The sequence below is a fragment of the Prionailurus bengalensis genome, chromosome A3 (assembly GCF_016509475.1).
Source record: "Prionailurus bengalensis isolate Pbe53 chromosome A3, Fcat_Pben_1.1_paternal_pri, whole genome shotgun sequence".
Lineage (NCBI taxonomy): Eukaryota > Metazoa > Chordata > Mammalia > Carnivora > Felidae > Prionailurus > Prionailurus bengalensis.
Window position 1 is genome coordinate 65,094,560 of NC_057354.1, and position 22,782 is coordinate 65,117,341.

Below are 22,782 nucleotides of genomic sequence, written 5' to 3' on the forward strand. Positions count from 1 at the left end.
TTCAGGCTCCTATGATGACCTTCCTTTTTATTTCAATGAGAGAAATAGAAGTGACCCAAGGAGACCTTCTATGAGCTTCCATCATCACGTCCTCCTCCCTATGTCTGGGCCCATGCAATCTTCTCTCTTGTTAAGATGGACACACTGTTTGTATTCCTATTTCAGACCAGTCACTGTGTACTAGATCCCACCCAGTCTCATCTACTCAAGGGTATCATTCCAGCGATTCCTCTCGGTCTCCCGTCTCAAATTTTCCTGTTTTACTAGCTCATTTCCATTTGTACATATTATTATTTCTTCTTAAAAAAATACAAAAACTCTCTCTGGACTCCCATTTTCCCCTGCCAACCACGATATGATTTCTCTTCTCGCTTGACAGCCAAACCTCCTGAACAAATTGTCTATATTCAAAATCCCCAATCTAACTCCTCCCACTATTTACCAATCCCATCAGGCTCTCACCCCTACCATTTATCAGAAACAACTCTTGTTAAGGTCAGCAAAATATCTATCTAGTTAACTTCTGGACATCTTTCACATTTCAGTGAAACCCCTCTTAAACATTTTTTGACATTTCTGACTAAGTAAACCACTCTACTACATGCTAGCTATCATATTGCTTATCCTCAATGTAACTTTATATTTGCATGTGATTTCTCAATTAAAGATTCTTTTTTCCTCAATAGACTCTAAGCTCCATAAGGGCAGGGATAAGGTCTATTTTCCCATCATAACTGTATGGTCAGTGTCAGGAGGCCACCAATAAATTTTGGGAGAATTAATGCTTTATTACAATCATGCCCATTTTAAACTTGGGAAAAGGAGGCCCAGAGAAGTAAAGATACCAGCTCAAAGTCACATTGTGGATTATCAGTGGGATAGGGACTAGGATTAGTTGAACATACTGACCACCAAGCACCATGCTACTTTCTAGGGGTACATGATGAATGAGACATGCCCCACTTTTCCCAGCGTAGGCCTTATAGAGCTTCCACCATGTTTGGGCTAGAAAGGACCAGCCACGCAACCCAGTTCAATATCAAGCTCTTCTTGTGTCTACAAAGGCTTAGCTACCAGGTCAACAGAGATGCTTCAAATGCTCTGGTTCCTGCATTTAAAGTGGCCGAGAGGACCTCTTCCCCAAAAGCATCTGTTTGACCATATATGGTGATAGATGTTAACCAGATTTATTATGGTAATCATTTTGAAATATACGCAAATATCAAATCATGTTGTACACCTGAAACTAATATGATGTTATATGCCAATTATGCTTCAATTTAAAAAAAAAAAAGCATTTTTTTAAAATTACATTGCAGGCTTCAGAATAAGACCCTTTGGGTGCATATCACTCATCCCTGATCTACAAATTATGAACCAGGAAGAACACTGGAAGGAGTAGGAAGGTCAACTTAAAGTACAACATTAAGGGGCGCCTGGGTGGCTCAGTCGGTTGAGCGGCCGACTTCGGCTCAGGTCATGATCTCATGGTCCGTGAGTTCGAGCCCCGCGTCGGGCTCTGTGCTGACAGCTCAGAGCCTGGAGCCTGTTTCGGATTCTGTGTCTCCCTCTCTCTGACCCTCCCCCGTTCCGCTCTGTCTCTCTCTGTCTCAAAAAAATAAAATAAACGTTAAAAAAAAAATTAAAAAAATAAATTAAAAAAAAGTACAACATTAAGATCCATTGTCTCTTAAAGACCAGTAACAAAGAGAGAAAAGCATTTCAGAAATGAAACTGTCAGGAAAACAGGCCTTCAGTTATACAACTTTTAAGGGACCTACTGCCTTAAAAAAAAATCTACGTACAACAGTTGGAAGACTGCATATTTTGAGACTGGCAAACTACCAGGCAGAACTATCAATAAATACAGTCCAATTTACCACTTTGTAAGGGACTATATTACTAAGGTGATCATATGACTTATTATGCACAATGGGACAGTTTGGGAATAAAAAAGAAGCACTATTAAAAATCATACGAGGACAAATGAGTATTTACTAGGACTGTTCCAGGCAATAAGTGCAGGACTGGTTACCCTCTTTAGGAACCATCTTCCACTCATTACACATGGAGAAAACCAGGTATTCATTCAGTCATGCAAATGACTCCATTAAGCAAATCAGCCAGAGCAGCCAGAATGGACAAAACACCAGTCTAGTATGGGCTCTATTTAAACAATTTTGATCCTGAATGGGCATGCTAATACTCACCATCTCCACTGAACAAAAACAGAGTTAAGAGTCACTTGCTTTATCTACTTGTTTTTCTTGCCCCTTCATACCTGATCTATAGTCAGTCTTTAGGAAGGCCATCTCTTCCCCCCTTTGAAGTTTAATCTGAATGCTTAAGAAAGAATATATACCCTTCTGTGCTAAGCAAAGTCAAACCGAATGCCATCCTTCCAATTTCCAGAGGCTTCCCATATGTGCCACATCTTTAATCAAGATGTACTCCTAGGTCACTCACTGAGTTAACATAACAAAAACAAGGTCACCAGCCACAGAACTTTATTGTAGGGGTCGATACATATATCCTTCTCAGAAATGTTTTGAGCCATTCACTTGATGGTTATGAACACATCAGGATCTAATTGGCCTATTTTTTATTTACTTGGCAAGAGAAAATCATGAATCAAGTCCAAAAGACCTGATTTAAAAAAATCTGTAAAAAAGGGAGGGCAAAACACTGCCCATCCTTCTATGTCAAGAAACATCGTACAATTCAGATGAAGAAAGCAATTCCATGCAAGTCCAGCAAGGCAAGCTGGCAAGTAGAAATGAAACAATTTGTTATACAAAATGCAAAAGGAGTCTAAGATGAAATACAAAAAATAAGATTTGGGTCAAAAAAATCATTACTAAGTAAAGACCATAAGGATGTCTATTAGTTGTTTTCTTTAAGGGGAAAAGAAATTGAGCTGTTACTTTTCTATTTATTCAGAAAGAAAAATAAGGAAAGCGTTTGAAAAATACTTCTGATATTGAGTGAATTCTTTCTCACCTGCTACCTAGAATTCACAAACATCTGACTTATTCTTGCCCACCTGTAGAAATGAGGAAATAAAATCAGTATTTGACTTTTAGTACGACACTCACAACACCCGAATGAGGTCCAGAGTAATCCTAGATCGGGGGATGTCAATGTTGAGTACTTGGACTTCCACTCTTTCTCCAGGGCCCAGTCCAAGACTCCTTCTCTTCTTTGTTTTAGAAAGTTTTGCTTCTGTCACATTGCGTATGGGAATCAGCCCTGATCTCCCCACTCCTATATCTACAAAAATTCCAAACAGAGTGGCATTCTCGACTTTGCCTGTGAGAACTGTCCCAACCTGCAGGTCTTCCAAGCAGACTATGCTTCTCTTGAAATCAGGTTTATCAAAATCTACAAGGAAACGGGAAAAAAAGACAGCGTAAATAGTAGGTCCTGTACCTCCTAGACACAATATGCATTAGTAAATAAGTATTTACCACGTGTCAGTTACATGCTGGACCAGGAGTAAGCATTGAGAGGGGCCATGAAAGAAGCTGAAACCCAGGCCTGCCTTCAGGGAAAATGTACCTCAGCTGGAGAAGCAGCATTCGCATAGTAGGAACGGTCAGGAGAATTTACCTGAACACTTTTTTCTCTCCAAACTCTATCTTGCTAACATACAAACATTAGTAGTACACACAAGGACCGAGAAGAATAGAGGGTCTTGTGTTCCTTTTTATGAGGAGGTGATGGGAAAACATCTTTGTTCAATGAATACACAAGGCCAAATGACAAACACTGAGAAAAGTAAGATCTTCCCCGACAGAAGATGGGGAGTTTTCCCCCCAGTTCCTGAATTCTCAAACTGTTTACAGGTGGTAGAAAGTATGTCAACATTTGGTCAAGTGTAGATGAAATTAAAATGCTCTCCTCTCTCATTTCCCTCCATGAATTTGGGATTCAGGAATCAATTTCCATCCATTTTGAATATATTTACCCAATCAAAAACTTAATAGATTCTTGACTATCTATGGCTCAGAAACCCAGATCGGCCAGTACCTAATCTTCTTTCTCCTCCTTCAATTCAATTCATCAAATATTTATCAGCTCCTGTCCACACACTCTGCTGGGTGCTAGAGCTACAAAGATGAAGACACACAGATCTCTGCTCTCAAGTTCCTTACAGCCCTCTTTTCTTGTTCGCCCCGGTGTATGCGTACAGTGTTCGTTAACACCATTCTCCCAAAAAGTGGGTATTAAGCGTGCCAAGGAATCATGGCTCTAGTAAAAACAAAACAAGAACAACAACAGAGGTTTCGTGAGGGAGAAGGGTAGAAATAAAAGTCTAAGTGGGACTCTGGGGTTATCTGTGGATTCCATTTTCCCATGCTCTTCTTGGCCCCCTTTCCTAGGATTACTGAATGTTGATTCTAATAACAAAGAACATTCTATGCTTGGATCTCCTTTTACCAAGGCCTCATTTTCCCTCCACCCATCCCACTTCCTTTTCCTCCACAGCTGTTGGCTTGATCCTGATTACTTGTTAAAGCTATCCTTTACAGTTGTACTAACAACTGGCCACCTCTTGGTTCCCCTCCCCCAGTCCAACCATCCTGAAATCAAGTTTGTTTTTCTTTTTTTAATTTACCTTTTGCCTGTAAAATAAAAAAGCCCTCTTTAAACCTCAAATCTCATTTTCCTCATAAAAAAGGAATATGCAAAAACAAATTTATTCTTTATGATTTTCCCCTGACACCGAAGTAGTGGATTCCAGAAGCAAGAAACCTGTTGTAATATTACACTGGGCAGCGACTGTGTCAAAGCAAAGTGAAACTGAGTCATTGATCAGGATCAGAGGTGGGATGGTCTTGAGGTCTCACAGGCATTGTTTTTATGCTTGGAAATTCTTTTTTCTTACAGAGGTTCAGCTGCCACAGATTCCCCAAGGGTTCCTGATCAGCTGCTTAGTTTAATTTTGCATGGAAAATCAGAGTCAGGAACTACTTAACATGTTCCTGAAGACAGCCTGGGCCACTGAGAAATCAGAAAATCCTCCATGTACCAGGCAAACATTAACACTTTGATGGCCAAGCCTACATAGTCAGTCTCCTGTCACCGGGCTGCTTCTGACAAACCCAATTATAGGAACTAACTAGCAACCAGAGTGTTAATAGAAATAGAACTGATCACGCCACTGAGAAAATAGAAGACGGGATGGGTACAGGGAAAGAATGTGGCATCAAGGAAGGGAATATTTTTGAGAAGACGGAGAAAAGAAAAAATGTAACATTTATAAGTACTGTAATGAGGAAATATCCAACATACTAACTGCCTCTTCTCAAGGATGACTGTTTGCCTTCCCTCTTGGGGATATTTTTAGTATTAAAATAAAAGTTTTCAGACATTTTGAGAATTGTGACTTACACTAGGGCAAAGGTCAATTCCAAAGTGAGTTTAAAAGAGACTTATTTGAAATTTCACTTGTCACACTGATAAAACACGGCAGTAACTGGTAAGCTTGGTCCAGAGCCCAGGTTTTCTGCTCACTAAGGGCATGACAAGGTGAGGACCTCTACTTAGCAGTTGGTTGTTTAATTGAACCATATAATCTGAATGTCGATCTTTGCTCTTAGTCTACAATGTAACTAGGATAATGGAGCAATCAACACCAAGACAGAAAAATGAAGATGGACAAGAAAACCCAGTACAGGAGGCCTGCAGCTAGACAGAGAATAGTTCCCAGTCTTCTATATGTGGTGGTCCTAGGCATACCAGCCTCGTATCCCACCAGGTTTGAGAACTGCTGCTCTCCCTGGTATCCTGCTAAACAACAGAGAATTCACATACAAGGACATCAGGACTCCAAATGAAGGTGGATCTGTCTACTGAAATATCCACTTTGGACGGACCACCCTGGGGTCTCCTACATTTTTGTAATACATCTTACTGTGTATTTTTTCTCTAACTTAAAAAAAAAAAAGTAATTTCTGACTTACAGAAAAGTTGAGGGAATAGTATAACTCACTGGGTGAGTTTTTCTTCTTTTTAAAGTTTATTTAGGGGCGCCTGGGTGGCGCAGTCGGTTAAGCGTCCGACTTCAGCCAGGTCACGATCTCGCGGTCCGTGAGTTCGAGCCCCGCGTCGGGCGCTGGGCTGATGGCTCAGAGCCTGGAGCCTGTTTCCGATTCTGTGTCTCCCTCTCTCTCTGCCCCTCCCCCGTTCATGCTCTGTCTCTCTCTGTCCCAAAAATAAATTAAAAAAGTTGAAAAAAAAAATTTAAAGTTTATTTATTTTTTAGTAAGCTCTGTACCCAACGTGGGGCTTGAACTCCAACCCTGAGATCAGGAGTCACTTGCTTTTCCGACTGAGCCAGCCAGGCACCCCTTATTGGGTGTGTTTTTAAACTCCTTTAAACCTTTTCAAAGAAGCATGTCTAACCCCCTCAACAGAGCCTAACTCAGACTGAAAAGAGTCAAGCCCTAAACATGGTGTCATAAAACTGGTTATGATACAAGTACAGATTCATTTAAATCTGTGCTTCCTATTCAAACTTCTTTAGGAAGTAGGTCACTTGATCCCTTAATTCTTTTTCATCGGGTCATTGCTCTCAACAACTATGGCTGTTCCCTCACCATCTACCTATGCTGAAAACTGAGAGCACTTTTAATTAGAAGGAAAATCAACAGAGAGATAGTATCTTATTTGTTCAGTGTGTTCGCTGACACAGAATCCAGTAACCTGGAAGGCTGTAATTTAGGAAGAAGATTCACTTTTTAGTTTATGAACTGAATGCTTCACCTTGGACTTCTGGCTCCTACGAGATAACAGCTCACAAAAGGATTATGAAAAATGTGTGCCTCCATGCACACAGCAGCCAGTAAGTCTAGTGTGATGGAAAATAAGCATGGGATAAGGAGTGGGAAGACAGGGCTTCTAGCTTTGGCTCTGGATACTAACTACCTGCAATGACTTTGAAGAAAGGTCACTGTGCTTTAGTTTCCACACGTACAGAATGGAGAATAATACCCGTTTTTGCTTATGGCAGAGGTTTGTTGTGAGGGCCACGGGAGATAACGTGAGCTATACAAGTAAAAGGTGCTGTTACTCATGTTTAATTACTTACCTGTTCGAAAGTCAAAGCTCTCAGGCTGGCTGAGACCATCTATGATGACCTGTAAGGTGTGAACTGTTGTTTGCAAACTTTCTGCAATTTTCTCTATGCCCTCCTTTTCAAGGAACGAATTTATTTTTTGCTCCATTTCAGGCTTTCCAATCTCATACAGCGTCCCTCTGATGAATGACAAAAACCTGCAGGGACAAAAAAAGCCCAACACTTATTAATAATATTACTTATTTTCCAAATATTACTTATTTTTCAAAGAGGTCACCCTAAAATTCATTCATCTCAGATTCATGTACCATTAATCAACCAATCAATCAGTCTTGATTGAATATCTGTTATGTGTCCCGTGCTATGATGAATGATCTTGGGAAAAAAAAAAAGAGGAGGCGATAAATTTAAGTTCTTGTGCTGTTTCCCAATGAAGCACCTGCTCAAAATCAGGATCAGAAACACTTTACAGCATAATGTTCATTAGAGTTTAGTGTCATATATATTTTCTAAGTAAGGATACCTCAGTTTACCTCATGTTTCCTAAATTTGAGTTAGGAACACTTATTTGAATTTAAATTCGCTAACAGGTAAACAAGAACTGATGCTATCAAAATCCAGCAAAATATCCAGAAAGAACTGCCAGCTTTTGACAAATGAATTATTCTTTTCATATGCCATATCACTGCTTTTTACTTTTGTGGCCCCAGGACGGCAGTGTTACCTGTGCAGGTATACTGTCAGCCTACAAATTCTCAAATCTCATCGCCAGTCAAGCTTCACACGGAATAGATTATATCAAGTATATTAAGTATTGAGTCCACAGAAAAAATATGGGAGGAGATATCAAAAAGAAAAAATAACTTTCTTACAAAATGGAAGGGGTAGAGGCAAGTAAAATCTCAATTACATCATCTTAAAATGAATATTATCTTCATATGCTGTATAAATTGTAGTTGCAATATTTACAAAATAAAAATACCTGCCTTTCTCAATTTCCCTTTGCTATGTTTAGCATTCCCTTATTTGCTACCTCTCAATTACTTAGCTTCCGAGTTCAGTAATAATTAAGAAAAAAGCAAAGGGTTAAGGAATTACCCGCTTCAGTTTCATCTGAATATTGGGCCATAGCTAACTTTCTTGACAGTTCTTGGCTGGGTATTTTTCAACATCATTAAGTTCCATTTCCTATGATTAATGGCACTTTAAAAATGTCAACACAGTAATCAGACAGATAGTGATACTAATGCCCTCAAATCCTTTCCTCTAAGGATGTCTCTGGAACACAAGAAGGGAAAAAGAAAACTGTTGGAGGCTTGTCTATAATCAGAATTGGGATGTATCCCATTTGGCAGGGTGCTGCATTATCGCAAAAGGAATGCTTGTCATTTCCAGTCTCGTTCTGCATTGTTGTGTTCAACCAGAAAAGCCTCTTCAGTGATCATGTGGTACTGATCATCTGGCACCTGGTGGAGAAAGCTCTCTCATCTCTCACTGAGGGCATCTCTTTGGGCCCAAATGTGCCATCTTTCTATATTCCCATGGCTATATTTTTGTTGAAAAACAGATAGATTCCCCAAATTCCAACTAATTCTCTAGAGAGTAGATCTTGGTGAATGGTCTAATGAAAGACCAAGGAATTGGTGCTTGGTCGCTGTCTAAGCTGGTGGCCAGTAAGAACTACACTATAAGTGTGTGTGTCCATGGCTTCTCCAGCCCACCAGAGAGGTAGCCAGTATCTGCTGGTGCTGTTGGACAGGCAGTAGCACGTAAGGGCCCTGGTGACAGGGAACAGCTGCTGAAGCTGACTGACGGGACAGCTGACCTACAACAACTTCTGCCCACAGCCAACTTTTGTGCACAACTTTCTAAATGATGAATATGCCCTGCTGAGCAGGCTTCCCCGGTATTTATCCTCTTGGCTTGATGGGTCTGTAACTAGTTATTTAGTAGAACATCTTTCAAATCCTCAAGATTCTGGCTTATAATCACCATTAAGATGCCAAAGCATATTCATGGGCTGTAAATCTATAACTTTGAATGGCATTTTATAATTAATAAAAGTAACTAAATGGCAGAAAATTTCCAAAGCACTGTACAAGTCTTGGCCTCAATAACAAAAACACTGGCTTAGGAGGCTGCTTGGAGTCTTAAGGTTGTGTGTGTGTGCATGTGTGTGTGTACATGCGCGTGCCCATGCGCGTGAGACTAAACTGCTTCCAAAGCCACTTCCATATAAAGAATTCTGTTTATAGTGGTTGCAGATGTAAGAAGAAAATTGGTCTGTTTAACCTGGGTGCATATTTCATATATCATTTTCATTATCACACCAGAAGCCCGAGGGCACTGGTAACTGAAATCAATAAAAAAGTACCAAATTGTGCTCCTGGCTAATGTTTCGTATTGATCAATCCTATTTTTAAATGACTATGGAACAAAGTCAAATGCTACTTTATTTTGACAACTTTCTTAAAGTTACAACAGGGTTGATGAAAAAGGAAAAATAGCAAACAAAAGGGGGACTGTAAAATGAACTGGGAATATAGCATTCAGACTGATTGCTCCCCTCCTGGATTTCAAATACATTCAACTGTAAATGATGGGAAACAATGTTTTACAGTTGGTAATCATTCAATAAATATGTGTTCTTTAAATAGCCTAAGAAAATTTTATTCTACATATTCTGAATTTTCACCCTGGAGTTGAATGTGGTAAGTAACATGTAATACAAAGTTTCATTTTAGAACTGGATAGGCTAAGTAATACTCAATACAAAGTACTTTCTGACTCAAAAATACCATATAAAAACACACTGCCTTTTATGAAGCTTGGAACACAGAAAGGAGGTGAACGTGTACTAACAAGTAAGTGCCAGGAATTACGCAAGTGCTCGATCGATGTGCTCATTTAATCCTGACAATAATCCTAAAGGCTAGGTGTCCTATCACACAGAAAAGGAAAACTAAGGTTCAGGGAAGTTAAATAATTTGCCCAAGGCCACATAGCCATTTTCACTGACTGGAGTTTCATGCCATACACATCAGCGTGTATCTGTTTATAACTGCAGTCATGTCAAAATAAGGGATATATATAAAACACAATACTTCTGGTAACATTTCACCAACATGATTTAATGGCAGATTAGTTTTACACATGAGACAGCTAATACTGATAAATCCCACACAGAAATTATTACATACATGCATTTATGTAGACAATTCTCTCAAACGTGAACGAGTTATTAAAGTCACAGTGTCATTTTCTCCACTGTCTCTGGAAGGCTTTTCAGTTTGCTAAGGACTACCGTCAGAGCTGCTGTTTTTATTTAATATGAAATTTCATCCATCTTACTTAAGTAAGAAAGTAGCATAAATGCAACAAATAAGCACATCATGTTCTTTTAGCGCACATCTGCACAAAGTTAAAACACAGACCTTGCAGCAGAGATGATGCTTGTTTTTCAAGCAGAATGCTTATATAACCTAAAATCGCTGATATTTGCAACAGAAACTTGTTACATACTCAAGGGTTTTCCTCTCACAGAGTTAATCTTTGCAAGATTTTCCCCCAAAGAATAAGAAATTCTTGAGACTCGTAAGACTTCAGATATATCCGTTCAGTTTGGGAGCCAGGGACTGGCGTTGTGGCATTAAAGCACCACGGCATTCCACGGAGCACAGGAGAACCATGGTGATGCAAGTCGGTCGCTTTAAAAACAACTTGCTCTTAGCAACAGGCTCCTAGCCTGTGTGTGGGCCCAACACACAGGCTTCGCAATTTTGCAAAGAGCCAGGCTGCAAGGGCTGAGGGCCTGAAGTCGTCTGTCCACTCTCAACATTTCCAAGAGACTTTAGTACTGGTTTATTTTTATCCATTCGTTTCACTCAGTTGCAATTTTATCAGTAAACAAAACATAAAATGCAAGAGCATGGTCATTTTGTAAGTGAGTAGGTACAGACAAAGCAGGCCGTGATTTGTAATTCAGGGAGATGTTCAGTGATTTAAAAGGAGAGCTTGTACTCTAGGAGAAAGCCCGACATTCTAACTATGATTGTAGAGTAAGTGGTGGGACACAAATGAAAGTTCAGAAATAATTTTTTATGCCAATACCACAGGTTCTATGTGTATTTTCAAATGTACTGCTCTTAATATTAAAGACCAACTATAAGTTCCACTGTGGCAGAAAAGAAAGACCCGGGACTCCTTTCACACTACCTACAGGAGCTGCATCTACACAGGTGGGCACACAGCAGTACACGTTTAATTCAGCTTGGAGGGAGGGTGCCAGCTTTACCGCATATGCTGTGCCAGCAGCCATGTCAAAGGGGCAGCAATGTGAGTTGCGCCTTAATCATCAATTGTCTAACCTCTGTGTTAAACTGAGACACTGAACTGGGCCAAAATCCTTAAAACTCTTTGCTGGTGCAATATCCATGAGTAATGGTAAATTCAAGTACAGTGCGTTTAGGGAGAGGCCCACAGAATCTACTGTATTGGAGAAGCTGGTAGGTAACTGAAGATAACCCTTCAGTGGCTTTTCTTAGCATGTGATCAACCAGAGAAACTTACCGCAAGCAATTTTTTCACAAGAACTTACAGCCAACTGGCTTCTGAGGCCTGCAGATAAACTTTTAAAAAATGTAACCCTTTCAAGAAAGGATACAGGAATTGCTCTGAAAGCCCTTACGGACTTTTATCTAAGAGTAGAGTTTAAATGGTATGGGGCTATCCAGGCGGCAGCCAGGGGCATCTTCGGCGGCACTGGCTTGGTATCAGTTGGTGTGTCTTTGGAGCACCTCTTGCATCTGAATAAACCCTGCATCTGAACACCCCCCTGCATCTATGAGTGGCAGAAATAAAAACAAAAAACAAGAGCAATTGAAAACGAGCTGTCATAGACTAAGAAGCAGTTTGTCTTCCAAAAGACTTGGTTTAGAAGCATCACACTATTACCTGCTTCTAACTTCTGAAGAACTTCAAATGTTTCCTTCTTTTTCAAAGATCTGGTATACATGCATAGAAACTGGACATGGCATGCACACTGCATTAACTGTAGAGAACATATCCTTAGAAAGCTGTTTTATTTTATTTTAGCAATTTAGTAGAGGGAATTAGCTTTATAAAAAAATGCCAGTGTGCTTACACAGTTGCATCAAACAAAACATCTACGATCAGTGAAATAATAACCAATGCCACAAAGAATAAGTAGTATTGATTTTTATGTGGCTTTTCCTATTTCAGAACCACTTGCTAGGTTATGGTATACTGTGTGATGATAATATAATTAAAATGTAATTTTAAAAACGTATATACATATACAACCAAATGGGTATGAGTAGATAAAAATGGGAAGGCATCATGCACTGAAATGATGTAATCACATAATTTCTAAAATCTGTTTTAGGAGCTGCCTTAGAAATAAACTTATAAGTGACAAAGGGAAATTAGTTTTCTTACATTTTTTAAAACAACAACACCTCCTCTCCAATAAAAAGAACCAGAGAAAACCCCAACAATCCTATATTACTCAGCTTGATCATCCTCTTTCCATGGAGTCTGGTTGCTTTAAACACACACACACACACACACACACACACACACACACACAGCTCTTCAAAGGAATGTGACAAAATGCTAAAGCATTTTGAAGCATCTGAAAAATAATTTAGAGAAGCATATTCAGCTTTTTTCACCAAGTATTTATTTACTGTGGAAGAAGACTATGAAAGATGGTGACAGAGCCTCTGCCTCGAATGAGCTTACTAAGTCTAATTTTAAGCAAAGACAATATGTCAGAATAAATAATCTTCCACTTCCACCTGGTCTTCTAGAAGCAGGAAGTAGGATTTTACCTGCAGATAAACACACTTTGAAAGTGCTCAATGAAGATGATTTCATTGAACTCTCTCAAAAATTTATTGTGGCTATAGATTTGCAGACAAGAGAATCAAAACTCTGATAGATTAAGTGATGTGCCCCAAGTCACACATCGGAGACTGCAAGGATGTAGGTAAGGAAAAAGCTCTCATATATCACCTCTTCATTAACACTCCTTAACCCTTTACTTTGGGGAATATTCAATGCAGACAGAAGATTTAGATCACGGCTAAACTTTGGCACCCAAGGACCACTGCCTGGGAACAATTTATTATTATTATTTTTTCAAACCAAATTCAAAAGGAAAAAGTTTGGCTCTTTTTGAGTTACTCAGTAAAAGTTGGACAAAATTAAGTTAGTGGTTTCAAAGGCTGTACACTCTCTACAGCTCAAAAACACTGTGTTTAGAATTCATATAATTTAATTTACTGGCTGTAAAGCCATAATGTGGATTAGTGCCTGTGAATATTTGAAAGAAGAGAGCAAATAAAAAAAGTAGTCCTCAAAAACATACAGGCTAGTGATGGCAGAGCTGAAATTAAATAGCTCCGGCACTACTAGGGGATAAAGCTCAGGTATTAGGGTAAGGCCTTTCCTCCTTGAGAAAACAGCCTTTTTACTATGAATTTGGTACTGCCAAAGAATCCTCCTTTCAAGGAATTTGAAAATGCTAAACATCTGTCATTTCCATAAAACCTTTAGCTGTCCTCTGAATGGGCAGAGCCATTTTTATTCCATTTAGAGAGTGTGCAATTGAGGTGAAAGTAATTTGCTTCTGGTCCCACAGAGAGTTAGAAGACAGGCTAAAGTTAAAATCCATAGTGAGACTGGGGACAGGAAAGGGAGGAGGGAGACAGTGGGAGACTAGATCGATACCCTACTGAATGTCAGGCTCCAGACTGAGTGATCTAAGCCTGAAGAAGAGGAGAGAAGGAGAGGGCCAATACTTTGGAGATGAGAGAGACTGAAGCAAACGCAATGTTGTGGCTGGCTGGCAAGTCCCTGCCACTCCTCCTCCACTGGGTGCTAACAGGCTGATCCAACAACGCAGCACAGAAACCACAGCATTTTCTTTAGTCCCAAGACCCAGCGTTAATGTTAATTAGCAATGTTAAATGACCCAAATTATCGCCAGATCACATGGCAGAACAATTTCTTCCTGGGAGACCAATGTTTATAAACCACATCCCCCTTTTCTTTTATAAAAGGCTCAGCTTGACAGCCCCTCCTCAATCACAACAAAAATAACAGCAATAAGGGGCAACTGGCTGGCTCAGCTGTAAGAGCATGTGCCTCTTGATCTTGGGGTCATGGGTTCGAGCCCCACGTTGGGTTGTAGGGATTACCTAAATAAATAAATACATAAACTTAGAGAAAACAGCAATAATAATTACAGCAACAACAATAGCTTCCTCTGCCCCAGGTGCTAAGAATTCTAGATATATTAACTCATGTAATCCCATGAGACAGGTACTATGCTTTTCCTCACTGAACAGACAAGGACACTGAGGTACGGGGAGATTAAATCACTTTCCCAGATCAAACAGGCATGGTGTGAACCCAGGTAGTCTGGTACTGTACCGCTTCCAGACAGAGCTAGGGGACAGTCAGGTACTGTCTCAGATTCCTCAAGTTCCCAGTTCCCTCCACCAGCCTTGCCTGAAACTTGGAGGCAGGGTGTGTCAGGACAGCGAGCAGGGCATGAGACATGACAGTCCCTTCCTAAGAGCCCACAGCCTGGTCATCTGCTTGTCAAATGGGCAGATGCTCTTTGACCGGCTCTTTTGTGAAGGCCCTTTCAAAAATGTGATAAATGCTACTTCCTGGGAATTACGATCTGATGTTTGGGGGTTTTAACTATCAAAAAGAAGAAAAAAGAAACGAAAACCTAAAATCACTTTTATAACCTGCCCACTTACCTTTATAGTTTAGGCTTGGCCACCCTCTTATGATGCTGTGTATCTTTCTGAAGAGGCAGTCACAGCTCCACAGGAACTAACATAGGGTAACCGGCTGGGTAACACACATGCTAACACATCACTTGTCACAAGTCAGCAACGATTCTGTCTTAATTTTCACGTCCCAAAGCTGCCAACTCTTGTGAGGCAAGTCCAGAAAAATGCACCTTTCAAATGTGCAAATAATTTCTTACATCTGTTTACCTAATCTTCACTTTTTTTTTTTCACAGCATTTATTTGTCGTTGGGTTTCTTTTCAGGCAAGTTTCCCCACAAAGAGACATGTTTTTATCATTGCAGAAGTGAGCTGGCATGTGAACGCAGAAGCAAGCTGCGGTGAAGTTTAGATGTGAGGAGGTGTGTGAGTGTGTGAGCTCAGGAAAGTTACAAATCACCTCAAGTCCTGCGCCTTCTGGGTTGCTCACAGTCAAAGCTAAGTGTGTCACATCTGTAAACCTCACTGCTCTAATGCTGCTGTTTGTTGTTCTGTTTCGTTTTAAATAACAATCTAAACTCCCTGCACTACAGCTGCTCGTTAGCCAAAAGCTTAGCTCTTGCTGGGCAGAGAGCTAAGTTTGGGAAGAATGTGATGAAGCCTCTGAAAATCATTCCAAAAGAGCAGTTCTGAGATGCTAAATCCTTGAATAGGAATGGGAAAGAAACCGAGTCTAAGATGTGCTCACTCGTTAAAGGTCTTCAGTATGGGCCACTTGTCACTGTCTGGGTTGACTTACTATAGCTCCGTGCCAGGGACAAGGAAGGACCTCTACGGGGCCTCCCCAAACCCTAGTCCCCAACTGCTTTTGGGCCAGAAACACTCGTTGGGATCCATGTATCCATTTATCTCATCACAGAATCCTGTGTATCTGTTGGCTTAATTCTACTTTTGTTTTTACCCCCTAGCTTTATTAAGACATAATTGACATAAAACACTATACAAGTTTAAGGTATACAACCAGTTGACTTGACACATAACTGCAAAATGATTACCATCATGGCAACTCCATCAGGTCACATAATCACCATTTCTTTCTTGTTTTTTTTCTTACTTAGGTATTTACTTCTTTTTTAGAGAGAGAGAGTGTGTGCAAGCAGGGGACGGAGAGGGAGAGAGAGAGAATCTTAAGCAGGCTCCATGATTAACACAGAGCCCAATGTAGGGCTCGATTCCACAACCCTGGGATCACGACCTGAGCCGAAATCAAGAGCTGGACAACTCAACCAACTGAGCCACCCAGGAGCCCCTTACCATTTCTTTTTTTGTGGTGAGAACATTTGAGATCTACTCACTTACCAACTTTCAAGTACATAATACAGTACTGTTAGGTATAATCACCGTGCTGTATATTAGATCTTCAGGACCTATTCATAACTGAAAGTCTGTACCCTTTTACCAACTGTTGGTCTTAAAAACCTGACACAGGTTTTTAGTAAATTAAGAATACACATCACTGGGCTTTTGTATAGAAGATATCCTCGCCCTCCCCAAGTAAATATTTTGTCAAGTTACATGATCACTCTTGTCCCTGACCTGGATTTTAAATGGATAGTCGTCTACTCTCTGAAAACATACTTTCAGCATTGATTGTAAGGGCCAGAAACAGGTGCTTCGGCAGTAATAAAGGAAATGATAGTGCTAGTACGGCACAGTACAGCCACTGACACAAATCATTCCTTGATACACATTTGCCTAGTCCATCAGAATGGTGCTGCGTGTGTGTTCCTGCTATGCAGGCTACTAACCACCTCCAGAAACTACTCTTTTAAAATGTCTCCCTAATGGCCAAAATGGAAATGACAATTAAATACCAGCCAATACTTTATCGACATGAGTGCCACGTGACAGTCCTGACATTAAATTTCCTGCAATTTTTTTCAAGCTAAATTCAGAAGATCACAACTTTCAAGGTTAACTATCTGCAGTGAATCAAATTCTCAATGCAGGACATTCTTTGGGCCAGTGCCAGGTCTCATGGTGACATGTACAAATCAGCATAATGCGCAGCACAAAGCTCTACCTCCTAATACCTTATTCAAGAAAAAGGAGAAATCAGATACTTGTCTTTGGCTCTCTTGACCAACCAAAATGGTAAGGCAAAAAAGAAGAGGCATGGGGCTGTGGCAACCCCTAAATAGGTTGTTTCTGGACTTCATTCTACTCATGGTACGGCAGCAATTTTCCTCATGACCCATATCACCAACACAACGAAATCACTCACACATGAGGACAGCGTGACAATTTCTGGTTGATGACAGAAAATGGTAAGTAATCTTCTTTCACAGTCTGTCTTCTTTTCTAGTCTGTAAAATCTAGGAAGGCTCTGGACACAATGCTCTGTGAAGGCATGGGATTCAACTTGGGGAGGTCTGAAAACGCCTTCAATCCATAAGGGACTCTGAAATGTCACTCAACTTGTGGGATAGGCAATTGCAGAAAGGATGCTCTAGATGTTCTATCAATAATTTGGCTTACGCAACTACATTGACCTCAGCCACTTTAGATGAGAGAAAAAATACCTGGAGTGAAGTAAAGCTAGACATTTCATTTGTTTCATTTTTAGCCAAAATAGGATAAAACTTACAAATAACTGTAACACAGGGCAATAATTAGTAAGTGGCCTTTGTGAAGTACAGAAGTTGTATACAGGAGAAAGAGCTCATTTCCAGAGAGGAGTATCTTTCTAAGATTTCATACAGGAGGTGACATTTGGGCTAGGTCTTTAAGAATTTCAACCAGTAGAATGTGGAAAAGAGATGTTTAAAGCGTTGGAGACAAGAAAAGATAGCTCAGGTCAGGTTTGGGGAATAGCTAATAGTTCAATACAAATAATAAACATTCATTGAGTATCTCCCTCATTATCAGGCACTTTAGAAACATCATCTTGTTGACTTCAGAGCAATCTTATGAGGTTGGTGTATTATTATTCCCACTTTTTAAGGTACACAGAGTCTCAGATAGGTGAAGCAATCTGCCTAAACTAACAGAACTCAGCTTACAGAACCAAGATATGAACCAGATCTATGACACTTCAAACCCTAAGCTTTTAACTAGCTCCAAATCCTGATCTCTTAACTGGGTTACAATTAAAAAGCTGGTTTGGAACCTGATTTAAGTGGAACCATATATTTAAATATAATCATACATACATCCATAACGATCATTCAGATTAAGGATATCATATCCTTAAAAATGGTATGTGTTTAGCACAGAAAAGTACCAAGATGTGTATATGTGTTTCCTAAGGAAAGGAAAAAGAAATGAGTAGCTGGAATATGCTGGATTTGACTGTTATTCTCTATCATCACATGGCTGAAATTAGACTCTGCCTTTCCTCTGGAGAAAACATTACCTCCTCCATTAAAGGAAACTTGGCCTATTTATTTTATTAAGGGATCTGTAGGAAATGAATTCTTCACATAGAGTCTGCAGGATTTTATGCTGCTCTGCTGCAGATATATTTCCTGAATATTGCATTAAAAGAATTCCCTTCCGTTATGTTTTTCAGAATGAGGGCATGTGCATTTCAAAAGAAGCAACTTGATAGTGACCGAATTTGGTATCTTCTCATGTTAGGAGAGGAACAGGGTGTAGAGCAGGAATAGCATATTCATCCCAGAAATGTACCCACCTCTACTAGAAGATATTTTTAAGTAACAGAGAGAGAGTAAGGAATAATGCAAGGCTTTTGGGAAATGTCAATGAAAAAAGCACAGAGAATCCCTATTACAGATTTAAGTGGAACAGGGGATTAAGAAACCTACTATTGCTACAGATCGATCTTCCTTCAGTAATCCTTTGAAGCCATTCTGTTCTAAATCTCTTTTACTTGTTTCAGGGCCTTTTTCACATTTACTCCATTAAATCCTACTTCACTGAAAGATTCAAAAATACCTTTGAATCCCCTTCCTTAGATGTCTTCATATCTTTACTCATCCTAATCCATACTTCCCTAAGCTACTGCTCCATCTGGTGATTCTGTTCCTCTCCCCACCCTCACTCCTCACAGGCTGCTAAGGACTCTTGACCTCTCCACCTTGTATAGTTGTCTCACCTCTAAAGGTAGGGGTTAGGGATGGGCAGTGAGCTAAATGAATAAGGCATTTTAGCTTTATAAAATTTTATGACTGATTCTGGTATCTTTCATGTCTCTACTACTTACTCTTCTTGTTGTGGCCACAGATGTATTATCGCTGCAGTCTCTTCACTCTACACTCCCTAAAAGCTAAAAGCAGCAACCACCTTTTATCTTACCTCTTCCTGGACTTCCATCACATGGCTCCTTCTTTTCATTGCCAAACTTCTCAGAAGAATTACCTGCTTCTAATTCTTACTGCTTGCTTTTCCCCAGTCTCTTACACACTGGCTTCTTTCCCTGACACTCTACTAAAGTTAATTTCCCATCTAATGACCCCCTGACTGTTACATCCTTAAACCACTTACCCATTCTGCCATATGTGGCACCATCAACTTACTGACCTTCTTTCATGATGTTTGTTTTCATATTCTATCTTCTCTGATTTCTCTCCCTCCTCTGGCCCTCTAAATGTAGATATTCTTCAAGTGTTTGACCTTAGCCACCTTCTCCTCTTATTCTACATGCTTCCTTGGATGAGTGCCTCCACTCACATGACTCCTTATCTTTTGCCTCTCCACTGATAATTCCAATCCTATGTGTCATCATGTCTAGTCCAGGCCCTTTTCCTAAACTCTAGCTCTACCTTTCCTTTTGCTTGCAAGAGAGGTTCTCATGAATATTTTAGCAACTCAAACTCAATGTATCTAAAGCTGAAATTTGTATCCTCCTTTCTCCCTCTCTTTATATCTCTTACCTCCCATCCGCCCTCACCAGCCCCGCACAAAAACAACAAATACAAAGGCTTGGTCCTCCTCTCTTGTTGCATAATGAATGTTAATGGCACTACTTCTTTCCACTAACCGAGGCTCGTATTCACAGAGTTATTCATTCATTAAACATATACCTTCTGAGTGCCTGCTGTATTCCAGGGTACTGTTCTGCAATCTTGGAATACATTCAAAGATTCCTGCTCTCAGGGAGACTGATCATATACAACCAGCATAATACGTAAGCTGTAAAGTATGATAAAGGTGATAAGTGCTGTAGGAAAAAGAGAAAGAACAGAGTAACGGGGCTCAGAATTACCAGGCTTATGGGTAAGGGCTTCCAGATTTAAGTAGGGTAGTCAGGGTCAGTCTTGTTGATAAGGTGGCATGTGAGCAAAGTCTTGGTGAGGTAAAGGAGGTAAAGTAGTTAGCTGTGCAGATATCTGGAGGAAAAGTGTTCCAGGAAGAGGGTCGACCAGTGTAAAGGTCCTAATGTGGGAGCAGGCTTGGCGTGTTCAAGGAATAGCAAGGAGACCAGCATGGCTAGAGTAGAACAGGCAAGGGAGGGAAAAATAGGAAACTGGTCAAAAAGGCATTGGAAGGCATAGGGACTTGGCCTTAATTCTGAGTGAAACTGAGAGCAGGGTTTTATGCTGAAGAGTGACACACTCTGATTTACATGTTAAAAGAATCTAGTTGTCTGTCGTGCTTAGACTATCCAGATGCTCAGTGGTAGAAGCAGAGAAACCTGTTAGACTAAATGCAGTAATCCAGGTGGAGATGATGGTGACTGAGACAAAGATGACAGTACCAGAGTTGATGAAAAGTGGTCAGACCTTGGGTATATTTTAAAAGGACAACCAATGGGGAGCCTGGATGGCTTGGTTGGTTAAGCGTCCAAGTCTTGATCTCAGCTCAGGTCTTGAACTCAGGGTCACGAGTTCAAGCCCCGCGTTGGGCTCCACACTGGGCGTGGAGTCTGCTTAAAAAAAAAAAATAAAAAATTTTTAAAAATAATAAAAGGACAGCCAATACTGTTGTCTGACAGACTGGATGAAGGGTATAAAAGACAGTAACTGGATATGAATGGCAAAAATAACATGAACACCAGAGACACTGGAGGAGGAAGTGGAAACTGTTAATGGAGGAAACGAGGAAAAGAGCAGTTGAAGAACTAACCAAACTTTGGTCACCCCTGTGGTTGTTTCTTCCTTTCTCATGGCTTTAAGGACCTGCATAAATACATGGGTCTTAAATTAATATCCTCAGCCCAGTCCGCTCTTCCAAACTCCAGATTCGTGCATCCAACTCCCTGCTTGATGCCTCAAACCGGACATGCTTTAAACCCAGTTCCTGGTCTTTCCCCCAAACCTGGCTCCAACCATGGTCTTCCTCATCTCAGATAGAGCAGTTCATCCTCTCAGTTTCTCAATCCAAATGGCCTCAAGTCATCTTGCCCTTACAAGACAATCCCCTTGGGCAATGACCTCTCAGTCCGGTGAACACCTTTGTGCTTCACAAAGGGCATTGACTGCCGACCTCTGTTATGATTAGTTGTGAGTAAGTTTTATTCTACTTTGGTAGGTTCCCTGAAAGCATGAAGTGCCTCCACTCATTTTCATATTCTTCAGGCCCTACCACAATGCTCTGTACATTCCAAACAATAAATAAAATCATCAATACAATTCATAGAGTAAAAAACCAAAACCACAAAGAATATGAAAAAAGTATAGGAAATACTGTATTGATCTTAGAGATCAGTTATATTAAGAGAATACCAATTTGCATAAAAGCAAAAAGAAGCTAAACATCCATATTTCAAAACAAAATAGCATTGTAAGGAGATAAAAACGGTAAACAAACTAGAAAACACACAACAAATCACATCAATATTTAACAGAGAATCCCTACATGTAAATAAAACTGGTAAAATAAAACTTTTAAAGAGTAATATAAATAATAAAAATAGCTTAAAAATAGACTTTTTAAAGAACCACTAAATGACTAAGTTAGGTTAAAAAGTATCACGATTTCTAAATATTATGTGAGAAAGAATACCATAAATACAGAAGTAAAAAGACTTAACAGCTTCATATCTTGGTGTATTTCTGGGAGTGACATTATGGTAGGGGGATATGAAAGCCAATTATTACATTCCTACTGGTTTTCTGATGTAACTAAAAATGAACTTTACTGCAGTTGAACTTACTTTTACAGAACAGAGGTCAAACCAATGATGACCTACCCATAAGCTTTATGAGCTTTCCTTCCCTGGGAAGATCCTTGTGTAACACTATATGAAAGTATGAGCTACGTATGTTCAGTGACGTCTATACTAAGTATGCTTGAAAGCCAGAAATGACTATCATCGTTCCAAGGTGGATAATGGGGATGGTAAGCTTAATCAGATAAATTACTAGTTCTGCTGCCAGATTTTAAAGGTCCGGAGTTGAACTTCATGTAGAAAACAACTTCCCATGAAATAGTCTACAAGTATCCTCCTTCTGAGAGACAAGGTTACTCCCAAAGGAAGCATAGAGACGGGTAGGGCTGGTAGGGCTTTTATGCTCCACATGCAGACAGTGGCCCATGTGAGAACTGGCAGAAAAGTCCTGCTTAAAAGGAGAAATTCAAGATTTCTCCAGCTTCAACACTGCTGGTGGCATTACAAATTGGTATGTTACTTGGCAACGTATATCAAGAGCCACATAAACTCTCAAACCCTTTGGCAGAGTAATTCCACTTCTAGGAATCCATCCATCATGAGGAACCACTGCTATTACCAAATTATACTTCAATCATGTGATGGAATATTACCTAGCTTTTTAAAAAGAGAGATAGGCAGAAATAAAATAAAAAATTGTGCTTATGTTAGAAGGCAAGCTGAAAAATTTATAAACTATATTAGAACTATATTAGGAAAATGAACAAAAATATACATTATTAAAAAGACACTGAGTTGCATATAACAAAATGCTGACTTAGTACCCATGAAGATGTCAGCTGTTGCAAGAAGTGTATAC

General features: G+C 39.9%; 1 protein-coding gene across 4 annotated transcripts in view; it reads right to left on the bottom strand.

Moving 5' to 3' along the window:
- Positions 1-22,782, bottom strand: part of SRBD1 (S1 RNA binding domain 1) — a 201,828-nt gene that overhangs the window by 1,957 nt on the left and 177,089 nt on the right. For 2 of the 4 annotated variants that reach the window (XM_043603301.1, XM_043603300.1), the window contains exons 20-21: positions 7,094-7,278; positions 3,096-3,381 (exon numbers count right to left, since the gene is read on the bottom strand). In XM_043603301.1, coding sequence (XP_043459236.1) covers positions 3,096-3,381; positions 7,094-7,278 — 471 coding nt within the window. Of the gene's footprint in view, positions 1-2,490; positions 3,382-7,093; positions 7,279-22,782 lie in introns of those variants that run through there. The other 2 variants (XM_043603303.1, XM_043603302.1) reach the window with 1 other exon arrangement.